At 43.2% G+C, this 12,539-nt stretch overlaps 1 protein-coding gene across 4 annotated transcripts in view; it reads left to right on the top strand.

Annotated features, from left to right (window-relative positions):
• SLTM (SAFB like transcription modulator) overlaps positions 1-12,539 on the top strand; it is a 52,756-nt gene that overhangs the window by 12,861 nt on the left and 27,356 nt on the right. For 3 of the 4 annotated variants that reach the window (XM_069982213.1, XM_069982224.1, XM_069982233.1), the window contains exons 2-4: positions 3,380-3,467; positions 5,353-5,414; positions 11,885-12,067. In XM_069982213.1, coding sequence (XP_069838314.1) covers positions 3,380-3,467; positions 5,353-5,414; positions 11,885-12,067 — 333 coding nt within the window. The remainder of the gene's footprint in view (positions 1-3,379; positions 3,468-5,352; positions 5,415-11,884; positions 12,068-12,539) is intronic. The other variant, XM_069982241.1, reaches the window with a different exon arrangement.

Here is a 12,539-nt window from a genome sequence, read left to right on the forward strand (position 1 = left end):
TAAAGGGTTAAAGAGTCACTGTCGTATTTTTTTTTTTTTTTTGCAGAAATCAATAGTCCAGGCGATTTTAAGAAACTTTGTAATTGGGTTTATTAGCCAAATCTGCCATTATCTGCATGTAAAAAGCCTTTTCCCAGGTCCCCCCCTCCTTCCTCTTTTTCATCCACTCTGAAAAATCTGAAAATTGTGACTTGTTGCAGGAGACGTCCCCTGTCTGTTCTAGGGAGAGGGGAGGGGGAGGAGGAAGGAGGGAGTTAGCCGGCAGCAGAAAGCAGATAACAGAGGATTACAGGCACGGAGCTGGGTGACAGCTGTAATCTGAGCTCAGACAGGTCACTGGTGACTGTCACAGCAGATATCCCGTGAGGGATTTGTAGATTAACTCTTTGTTGTCCTGTTTTGGTCTTTTCTTTAGCTCTCTCCATAGGAGAACAATGAAGACAGGGGGGAGAGCTTCAAACTGATTTTTCATGATAAAAATGCATTTTTCGGATCATAAACCCAATTACAAAGTTTCTTAAAATCGCCTGGACTATTGATTTCTGCAAAAAAAAATTTCACGACAGTGACACTTTAAGGCTGGTATGCATTATTGTAATTTTTGAGCAGTCTTAAATAGTGCAGTCAAAGTGGCATCCTGAAAAAGTACTGTATTTTTCATTTTATAACGCACACTTTTTAGCAAGAAAATATCTTGCTAAAAAGTGCCTGCGTCTTATATTGAGGAGACGGTGGCCCGACACTGTCAGACAGCATACTTCCCACATGGTCGGGCACACTGCTGGTTCAGTGCAGTGCCCAATTGCTGGATGAACGGTGCAGCTACTGATAGCTGCACAGTCTTCTCTCTCCTCCTGCCAGACACCGATTGGTGAGATCAGTGCTGGGCAGGAGGGGAATGTAATAGCCCTGCGGAACTTACCCAGGAGCTAAAGGACCTTTGGTGATGTCAGTCATGTGACTAATCTAGGGACTAACATCCCTAAAGGTCCTGCATTTAAAGCGAATGTACCACCTGGTACATTGATTTAGGTATTATAACTTAATGTTTCGGCACGGGAATGCCGGTGGCGCAATCCGTTTTTTTAAAGATTGCCCGGTTTCTGCGCACGACGCCAGTCTATTCCTGGGCACTGGCATGCCCTGAAGCACTGTATACTTAAGTATACTTACAATATTACTGTAATGCTGTAAATACAATCTGTATTTAAATTTGTCTTTGTGCATGTAGCAGAACTGTTTTTGTATGGTGTAGCAGAGGTGTGCGTGTGTCTGTATATTAATACAGAACTGTGTGTGCCTGTATGTTTGTGTAGCAGAGCTGAGTGTGTATGTTTTAGCACAGTGTGTATAATGTAGCAATGCTGGGTCTGTGTTGTGCATGCAGCAGAGCTGTGTATGTATGTGGATTTCATGTAGCGTGTTAAAGGGAACCAATCATGTTGAAAATGGCTATTAAGCCTAGGAAGTGTGCTGATAAATCATTCAGTGTCCATTACATGTCCTTATATCCCCCGTCGCTGCAAATGAAAACTTATAATTTTACTTTTATAGATTGCCGCGCTGTATGGTAATCACCCCCAAGTAGTCATCTAGGCGGTGGGCCGTTGGCAGGTAGTCACGGTCCCCTGGGCGGTTCGGCAATGTAATCACTCCCCTCTGGGCGTGATTCAAACTCCACTAAAGCTGTGATGTCCTCCGCAGTTGTGCAGTAGTGTCTGGCGGTGCGCCGTCAGCACAGAATGGGTCTTGCTGTACTGTGCATGTGCGGCGTGATGAGAGCGTTAGCACGCCTCTGGAGGACGTCACAGCTTCACTGGAGTTTGAATCACACCCCTCACGTGATTATGTAGCCGAACCGCCCAGGGGACCGTGACTACCTTCCCACAGCCACCCGCCCAGATGACTACTTGGGGGTGATTACCATACAGCGCGCCAATCTAATAAAGTAAGATTATAAGTTTTCATTTGCAAGGATGGGGGATATAAGGACATGTATTGGAAGTGTGCTGAGTGATTTATCAGTACTCTTCCCGAGCTTAAAGGGGTTAGACTGCATTCACACGTTCCGTGTTCCGCCTGTAACAGGCTTCTCCCCCCCCACCTGGGCAGCATCTGTGATAAGATGCTGGAGGCGGGGGAACTGTACAGATGTACTGATTCATTACAGCGCGGCGCATATTTGTACAGTTCCCCCGCTCCCAACATCTTATAACAGATGTTGCCCGCACGGGGGAGATGTCCGTTATAGGCATTCCTTAATAGCCTTATCCAATAAAATAGCCTTATCCAGCGCTACGAAAACATGGCCTCTTTGCCCCACTCTCGTCTCCAGTTTGGGTGGCGTTTAAAACTCAGTTCCATTGAAGTAAATGGAGCTTAATTGCAAACCACACCTGAACTACAGACAAGATTGAGGCAAAAGTGGCCATGTTTTTATAACACTGGATAACTCTTTTCAGGGTAGCTTCACACGTACCGACTCGCAGCGGTAATAACGCTGCTAGTCGGCTAGGTCCTGGCAGATCACTGTCATTACATACACGCAGCTGTCTGAACGACCGCTGCGTGTATGTAATTCTGCTGGCCGCTTAACCCCTTCTGATGCCGCCCGCCTCCCGCTCCGCTCTGTATACATACCTCCTCGCTCCACTGGGTCCCGGCGTCCTGCTCTCCCGCCCGGCCAATCAGTGGCTGCGGCAGGGCGACACACTGATTGGCCGGGCGCGAAAGAAGGACGCCGGGACCCTGTGGAGCGAGGAGTTATGTATAAAGAGCGGAGCGGGAGGCTGGCGGCATCAGAAGGGGTTAAGCGGCCGGCAGAATTACATACACGCAGCGGTCTGAATGACCACTGCGTGTATGTAATGATAGTGATCTGCCAGGACCTAGCCGACTCGCAGCATTATTAACGCTGCGAGTCGGTACGTGTGAAGGCACCCTGATAACCATTTTTAATATGATTGGTTCCCTTTAAAGTGGACCTGTCATTTCAATAAACTTTGATACCCTTCACGACCTTAGACCACAAGGGAAATTTAATTAGCACAAAATGATTATTTTTTTGTTGTTTCTTGTTTTCAGTTGTCTAAATTCGTGGTGCATCTTCTAAAGTTAAAAGTACGGTATAGCAGAGGTATAGCTCTGTATGGCTAACACAGCATAGGCATCCACTTGATGCATTCCATTGCACTGCTACTGCTGATGTGGTGTGGATTGACCCTTACAGTGGTCTTGTAGTATGAGAGATCTTTGAGTATTGTTATATGTTGTGGCCTTATCATAACTGAGCATTTAGTAAAGTTCATTGTGTTAGTCTTCATTCACCTACATCTTTCTTTATTTACCTACATCTTTCTTTATTTACTTTTCTTTACAGGCAATTGAAGAAGAAGGGGGAGACCCTGACAATATTGAATTAAATTCTGGCAACGATACCCCTTCAAAGAAGCATATGAAGAGCAAAGGTGTGCATCATGGTTATATTTCGCTGCATATTACCTATACCCGATCTGCTGTATCCCGTAGGCTGAACATACTGGATAAGACTTAACAGGGCACATGCACTTTTAGACATGTCAGTGAAAGGCACTGTAAAGAAGTTTTTTTTTTTGTTTTTTTTTAGTTATTAGAGACTGTATCCCTTCGGAACTTTTTTTTAATAAGAGTTTTCTCAAAGATTTTTTTTTTTTTTTTTTTTCCCCCTGATAGAATCTGGTCCTCTTCTTAATGGATGACCATATTCTATCAGAAAACAACCACAAATAAATGATTTAATTATTGTAACCTCTGGTTTTGAGGTGAAATACCACATTTTCCTAAGCAAACACAGTTGGAACTTGTGAATATATTCTAAGCAGGTTATCAGTAATTGTACATCATGTAGAGATAAGACAACAAGTCCATACAAATCACTCATTAAATGTATGTTTTGTATCGAGGGCTTTTTGTGGGCGATAACAGGGTGTTGGCTACAGCTGCTTTTGCTCTCAGCCTAATGGTGCTTTTACACGGAACAATTATCGTTCGAATTTTCGCGATAACGATTGCATTTGAGCGATAATCGTACATGTAAACACAGCAAATGATCAAACGACGAGCGAGAAATCGTTCATTTTGATCTTTCAACAAGTTCTCAAATCGTCGTTGGTCGTTTGCAAAAATTTCGCAGATCGCTTTGTGTAAAGTCTTTCAACGATTTACCCTATGTGTGAGATGGGCTTAAAGGGGTTGGCCACTTTATAGTACAAAAGGTCAGTACAAAGTATTTGTAAGTGTACTCAATGCATATACTGACAGCAGCTCCCTCTGTACCTCATAGAGCTAAAATCAGACTCCCCTACACCAAGCTGGGCTGCTCTGTTTTGTTTCAGTACATAAAATGGCTGACATGGAGGAGTATGTGACCATGCCCTGTCCATTGTGTTCTCCATAGTCCTATACAGGCTCAGTGGTGGACACAGGGGGGCGGGGCTTGGTCACATGCTTCTCCATGTCAGCAATCTTATGGACCAAACACCACAGAGCATTGCAGCCCAGCCTGGAGGAGGGGAGTCTGATATTAGCTCTATGAGGTACACAGGGAGCTGCTGTCAGGAAGTGCAGTTAGTACACCTACTAATACTGTACACTGAGCAATTTTACTTTAAAGTGGCCAACCCCTTTAAGCGATTATAAAACTATCGCTTAAACATTTTTTTTAAACGGTCTATCGTTCTGTCTAAATCGTTATAAAAAACAGTTACTTCAAAATCGTTAAACGATTGATCTGGCGAATTATCGCTTCGTGTTAAAGGACCATTAGGCGTGTTCTTAGAGTACCTGTCCTCAAAAAACACTTGAGACGTCAGCCACATCAAAAGTTCTTACTGGTCAGGGTTTAAGTGTTGTGGCCCTGATCAGTAGAATAAGCAGGGAGACAGCCGCACTGCAGCATGCTCCCCTCGCTGCTCTGTTTGCGAGCTAGACCGTCCCACTGACTTCTCCAGGCTTGTTCTGCTGATCGTACGTGGTCTGAACACTTAGATCCAGGCAATCTCTCTGACTCATTAAAAGTTTTTATTAATGACAGTGCTCACTTAGGGTTCATAAGACCGCATATTTCTCAGTAGAGTAAGTGACCCACTTAGAAAAACTGTAAGATACCTCATTGAGTTTGTAATTCCAGGAACTTGGAATATACATTGCCTACTGGGGAAAAAAACATGGATTTGTTACCACTTTGTACAATTTGACACTGCAACTAGGGTCATCATATGCAAAGCAATGGAGGCTAAATTTTTATTAAACTGTGTACATCCCCCAAACCTATATCTACCAGTTACATTTTGTGCATTTACTTATTGATTTCAGGAAAGAAACTGGATGCTGATGAGTCTGGTTGTGAAGCATCAATGGAGGAAGATTCATTTAAGGTATAATTACTTTTTTTTCTTATGTAAGAGAAGGTATAGTAGGGGAGGAGGTTAGCAAAATTTATTAAAACATCAGTCCCTTAATGATTGTCTCCCCCTTTACTTGGGGTTCATTTACATGCACAGATAAATCAATTGTTAAACGAACGACAAGTGATGATTTATTTTCTTTTAAACAATAAGCATTTAGCCAAGAAGAATAAATCACTATGATGTTGTTAATGTGATCATAATTATGATTGTAATTGCTTTTGCAAATATTTGCATTTGCTTCCGTATCTATGTACTGGGAACGATGTTTAGATTGAAAGAATTCAGAACTGTTTACAATGATTTTGAGGTCGGCTTAAAAGATGCGATCAACAACATATTGTAGTTTGATCGTTGCTGCGTTTACACCACGATGTAACTATTATTATTATTTTTTTTTTTTACTTGATAATTGACCAGTGTAAAAGGCCCGTCTAAAGGGCAGCAATTGTATATTGGGTGGACAGGTTGGTATGTAGAGTAATAGGATTATCTGGGAATTTAAATGGGGGGGGGGGGGGGTGGCAATTGTGAATCTCAAGACATGGGAATAGCCAGTTATCCCTCCTGGAAATTCAAATGGGAACTGTAACTTCAAAACATGTCTTTGACATGGCAAAAGGTTTTTAATATATATTTTTTTAATCTTTCTCTAGAACAAGCTGGCAGAAGTGCGCCCATGTTTATGGGTCCTATTAGAGAAAGCAATTATTTTTTTAACAAATGAGAAACTATAGCAAATGAGAGCTAACTGAAATTGTTCACCATATTACACAGAACAATAGTTGTTAGTGACGATGTGGATGACACTGAATGATAAGCAAACAAATGTGGAATTACAGCGAACGATTAACAATTATTTTAGGTTCAGCTCAAAAGATGGGATTGACGACACTGAAATGATTTTTCAATCAGTTATCGACATAACTATTTTTTCCACTATAATTGTCCCCTGTAACATGGCCCTTAGTGTCATTGGACCAAGACTGTTACATTGTAAGTCTCTCAGTCGTAGGTGCAGAGAGAAAAGCACTCTGCCACACTTCTCTCCCCCTTGTTCTAGCGATTGGTTGGGGTCTGAAGACCCCAACTGCTGAAAACTTTGACATTTCAAAGTCTTTTAAATTTTTTCTTAAGTGACAGGTACACTTTGAACTATTTCAGTCACATGTAGGGGCCACAGCTTACTAGTTTTGTATATCCTTTCCTGGTATACTGTGGTCTTTTTATTTGGTAACCCCCCTGTCTGATCATCCATAGCTTTCCTTCTGACCAAGCAAATTGTAACCATTTCTGCTCCCCTTTAAATTCCCCACATAGACTTTTTTTAAGTGTTTACTTAAAAGGACGTAAAGGAATTTATTATACAATGTTAAAGCGAATCTATCACGACCCATGGACCTATGTAGTTTTTGGTGCTGGTTGTGTGCTTTTTAAAAATCTGCAGCACTGTTTTAAGATATGCCCGCTTTTCTGCACATAAAAATTAGCAAGTTTAGCGCACTGAAACAGATACATCGATTTCCCTTCCCACACGGCTTTACAAACGTTTATCTAGCTAAAGAGCAGAGCTCCATGTCAGCCGCTAGATTCTATGCTGACACTGCACCTACTGTGGCTGTGGGGGATCTAGCGGCTGACATGGAGCTCTGTTCTTCAGCTGGATGAACGATCATTAGGATGCGTCATTGGTAGTTAGGAAAGCAGTGTGCTGGGCCCATCTCCAGTGCACTAGACTTGCTAATTTGCATTTTTAGAACAGGAGGCATATCTCTTGAACAGTGCAGCAGATTTGTTTTAAAGGGGTATTCCAGGGATATAAAATTTTTAATAATCACTTAGGAAAAATTATGTAAGACTGTATTATACTTTTGATTTAAAAAAATAATCAACTCATTTCCCAATCAACCTGTTGACTTATTTTTTTTTTTTTCCCCCTTGTATGTTTCTGCTTTATTCATTATGTGCAATATGACTTCTATGGTTTGTTATTGTAACTAAGTTACAGCCAGACTCTTGTATCCTACATGTGGGAAAATGCTTTGTAACGCAAGTTCAAGTTTTCATGATTAAAGAGGGCCTGTCACCCCTGGTGCCGCGGTGACAGGCTCCCTGCCCCCCGCTGGAGCACCCTATACTCAACTGATCCCACCGGGTCCCGCTTCTTGAGCCGGTCGGGTGACTGAGATATCAGCGCCCGAAGCCCGGCGCGCGCGCGCGCTCCTCAGATGAGTCCAACTCTCATAGAGAATGACAGGTGGGTCCGACGCTCCGTCATTCTCTGAGCGTTGGACACACCTGAGGAGCGCGCGCGCCGGGCTTCGGGCCCTGATATCTAAGTCTCCCGACCGGCTCAAGAAGTGGGACCCGGTGGAATCAGGTGAGTATAGGGTGCTCCAGCGGGGGGCTGGGAGCCTGTCACCCCGGCACGGGGGGGGGGGGGTGTGACAGGTTCCCTTTTACATTAATTTTCTCTGGTTTACTGATTCAATAAAATTCATAAACTGCAAAAATTAAACCCTCTCCCAGTAACTGTGTGTCTTGACCTGACCCGCCTCTTCGATCTCTACCACTCTTTCTTCCTCCTCCGTGTTATACATTTTTTTAAATCAGTGGGCTTTGATTTGCCAGGCTGAGCTGAAGGAACATAGAAACTCATGGGAGGAGAGCGCAAGCATGGCAGAGACAGCAGAGCTGGGTTGGTACAAGACACCGTGACTATAAGAGCACATAGTGGTAGTGCAGTAAAAATCTGACACGGAGTTTATCCTTTTTTAATTTAAGTATATTCCAGTCTTAAATAAATAATTTTTTTTTTTTTTTTTAAGGGGACTCATTACAAATGTTTTATCCCTGGAATATCCATTTAAGTAGCTGACCCCCGTGTCTAATAAAAAGCGCTGACTAAATGTGCAGATAGGAGCATTGTGTGCCAAACATTTGTTTTATTGGTGAACTTGCATGGATTGGTAGGAGAGGTCACGATAGAACAAGGTGCTTAATTCTGTTTTATTGGCAGTTAATAGTTGTGTGGAACTAGGTACTTACTGGGAAATGGATGTTTCATTTTCTTTGTGTAAGGCCTTATGCACACGTTCCGTAATTTTTTCGGGTCCGGAAACCACCCGCTAAAAATTACGGGTTGGACATCCGTATTGCTTCCGTATTGCATCCGGAAGCACGGAAGTCTGATGATGCCTGCAATCACCACCGAGCACGGAAGCGTCCCCAGTTGCCATGGTGATCGCAGGAGGACACTTCTGTGCTCGGTCTTTACAGGCATCATCAGACCCCTCCTGCGATCACCATGGCAACCGGGGACGCTTCCGTGCTCGGCCGGGATTGGCATCATCAGACCCCCCCCCCTGCTGCGGCATCAGACCCCCCCCCCCCCCCCCCCCCCCTGCTGCGGCATCAGACCCCCCCCCCCCCCCCCGCTGCCGCATCAGACCCCCCCCACCCCCCCCCCGGCGGCGGCATCAGACCCCCTCCTGCGGCGGCATCAGACCCCCTCCTGCGGCGGCATCAGACCCCCTCCTGCGGCGGCATCAGACCCCCTCCTGCGGCGGCATCAGACCCCCTCCTGCGGCGGCATCAGACCCCCTCCTGCGGCGGCATCAGACCCCCTCCTGCGGCGGCATCAGACCCCCTCCTGCGGCGGCATCAGACCCCCTCCTGCGGCAATGATGCGATCTCCTATGCGATCCTCCTGTGCCGTTCTGCCTTCAGTGCTCTTAATTGATTCATTGATACTTTCCTAACTACATTGTAAACACCCCAATTTATTGAGGTAATTGGTACTTGTACCTTTGTAGCCCAGCTGCCAATCATCATTACCAATTAGCACAATAAATTGGTGTTTACTATGTGGTTAGGAAAGTATCAATGAATCAATTAAGAGTCTGTGAGCAGTGAACGAATGGCCTGTCAGCTAAATTCGGCACAATATAGATCCCAGCACTTCTATATACTGCTGTGCAAATAGGAGCATGAGTTATCCATATTTTTCTACGGAAGTACGGATGCCAAACATGTTGCAATCTGCAAACAATCCGTAGACAATTGATGTCAATAAGAGCATCCGTGAAAAAAATCTGGGTCCGCACAAGGACATGTCCTTTTTTTTTTACGGATTGATTTTTATCCATTTCTGCTACTGATCGTGTGAATAGCCCAATAGACTTCAATGTGCACTAACTCGGATACAGAAATACGGATCCGTAAATTACGGAATGTGTGAATAAGGCCTAATTGATGGGTCATTGTGACTGTAAGTCATTGTTATCACTTACTGGACGAGTTTACTTCATTTATGTTTACTGTAAAGCTGTATTTATGCCTTACACAGCTAATGGTAGTTTGTAAGCTGTAACATTAAAGTGAGCCTATAGCCCTGGCATGGGTTAAATTGTGGGAATAGGTTATATATGTGTCTGTAGAAGTAACTAGTGAATCTATGTACCTGGGATTTTGTATCACAACATATTGACAGCTTATTCTTGGTCTCATCTTGTAGTCATTGAAAGATGCAGACCATCAGCTTCCCTTTAACTGTACTTATTAGTAGTTTAGAACATTCTGTCTTATGGGCCACTAGGGCATGTTACACTGATAATTGTTACTTGTTATCTGTTAAAGATGTGCTGTTTTTCTGTAAAATTATTTTTTTCCCCATATGTGGGTTATTGTTGCACTATGGCGGTAATCTTTTGGTGCATTAATCGGTAACACTTTATCCTGAAGGATATGTTTTCACCCCTCTGCAGTGAGTTTAATTCACGAAGCGCTAAAATATCACGCCTGAGCACTAACACCATTGAGTCGTGCAAGTGCAAATTTATTACAGGCCTGACTAAAGTTCCCAACCTTTTCCACCTTGTGGCACAGCTTGGAAAATAAATTACCTCGGCGCACCCCTACTAAATAGTGTTCTACAAAATAAGAAAGCCATCATACAGTGACTCACAGGTGACGTCGTCTTTGATCTGAGGCGTCACTTTCCCTTTTCCTCTCCATCCGGACCAGACCACCATAAAGATTTCTTCCAGCTACGTTTAATCTCTTCAGAACCTGCGAGACAAACATCTTAAGCTCTGCACATTTTTAGCACCTTCCTTTCCTTTCTCCCTCCTGTAGGCTCCCATAGTAACTGCGCTGTTTGGTGTTATGTGCAGTAAAGCGAGTAGGAATGTTGGTTGCCCTCTGTATGTAGGATCCCCTGCTGTGCCCTCATATACTAATAATTCCCCCTGATGTGCCCCCTTATACTAATAATTCCCCCTGATGTGCCCCCTTATACTAATAATGCCCCCTGATGTGCCCTCATATACTAATAATGCCCTTAGCTGTGTACTCCCATACAATAATAATGCCCCCATGCAATAATAATGCCCCCAGATGTGCCCCTATTCAATTATAATGCCCCCTGCTCTGCTCACATAATCACACCTGCCGGAGAGGTCACGTCCCGGCGTCACATAGGCAGCAGGTGTGAAGTGTCGGCGGCCTATGAGATTGAATGTAGGAGCAGGACGCTGACAGGTCCTGCTCCTACATTCTGTTCACTCTAATGTCCTGCCAGCTCACAGTGCGGGCGGAACATCAAAGAGATCTGTGCTTAAAGTGACAGGGACAATTCCCACTGGGATCCCACGGCACCCCGGATGGGAAATGCTGGCCTAAGGTTAGGTTCACACTGCATTTGTGTGCATTCCACTGTTACTGTGTACTGTGCCCCTATGCATGTTAAATGGAAACAGTTGCATATTTAGAATTTTTTTAATGCTGTGTGTATATATATTATATATTATATTTTATAAAATTTGTGTATGCTGAGTCAACCCGTAGTAATGGTCTTGTACAAAGTGTTAATGATATGGAGTTGTATTGCTGTAGACATGGTATTATGAAGTGATCTATGGGGAATAAAGCTTGGCCAAAAGCTAAATTGACATAGGTTGTAGATGGCATTTCCTTGTAAAAGTCAAATTCTGCTGTTAATTCTGCATTGGCACACTGGGTGGGTTGAGCCGCGGTGAACTGTTTTCTACCCTAAGTGGTGTGTGTCATGTTTTCAATGAAATTTCACATAATTTTGACCATAGGAGAGCTTGCTGATGTAATGGCCATGGGTTACCGTTGCTCAGATCACTATAGAACTCTAGGTAATAAAGGGTCTAGTTGTGGTATCCATAAAAAATGCTAAAATGTGTCTCTATTATGTCATGTCAAACCGGCCAAAAAACATGATCCACTTGCAAAGTAGAGGTATATAGTTTCTGCCCCGTGTAACTAATAAATGGGTCATTCCATAGGCTACAGACTTCATAACAAACTTTAAAAATAACAAGCTGGCAAACAAATAGCTTACCCTTTTTCACTGAATGGGTAAGCCGTTCTTTGAACATTAAGATTCACATTGTTTGCCTTTTTTAAAAAAGGACATTGAGCTGGAGTCTCAAGATGTAAGTGATCAAGATGCTATTGATGAAGTAAAGGATTCTGAGGAAATTGATGACGAAAATTCTAAGTCTGTCACAGTGCAATCTACAGAAGATGAGAAGAACACTGTATCGAAGCTTACACATCCAGATGAGGACACTGAGCAAGAACCTCAAAACCAAGTATGACAAGTGGTTCCCTTCCACTCTCACAATGTAGACTTCTGTATTTGTTAGCTGCAAATTGAGGAATAACTATGCTGTTGGACACTGTTAGGTCTGATTTATACTCCCTTTGGAGTGCCAACATCAGGAGAGGGTAGGAGTACAGTTTCCTATTTCTTCCTGCTTGGGGACACTTCACATTTGTGGCCCTGCTTTTACATTCCTTGTTGATCTTTAAATCAGTATTTTATGCTTTAAATTTGTATTCTAACATTTTCTGGTCCATTATTACTTTGATGCTTTTTAATGTATAGGATACTATATTAAAGGGATAGTCAAGCCACTTAAAGGAAACCAATAACATAAAGCCAGCTCAGTAAAATAAAAGTAGCATTCACTATTTGGTAGTTTTAGATCCTGGTTTATGATGGCTAAACAACAGTCATTATGGAAAATTGATAATGTAGGCTCTTGTGTATGTTATGATGCT

This window comes from Dendropsophus ebraccatus, chromosome 1 (genome assembly GCF_027789765.1).
Source record: "Dendropsophus ebraccatus isolate aDenEbr1 chromosome 1, aDenEbr1.pat, whole genome shotgun sequence".
NCBI lineage: Eukaryota > Metazoa > Chordata > Amphibia > Anura > Hylidae > Dendropsophus > Dendropsophus ebraccatus.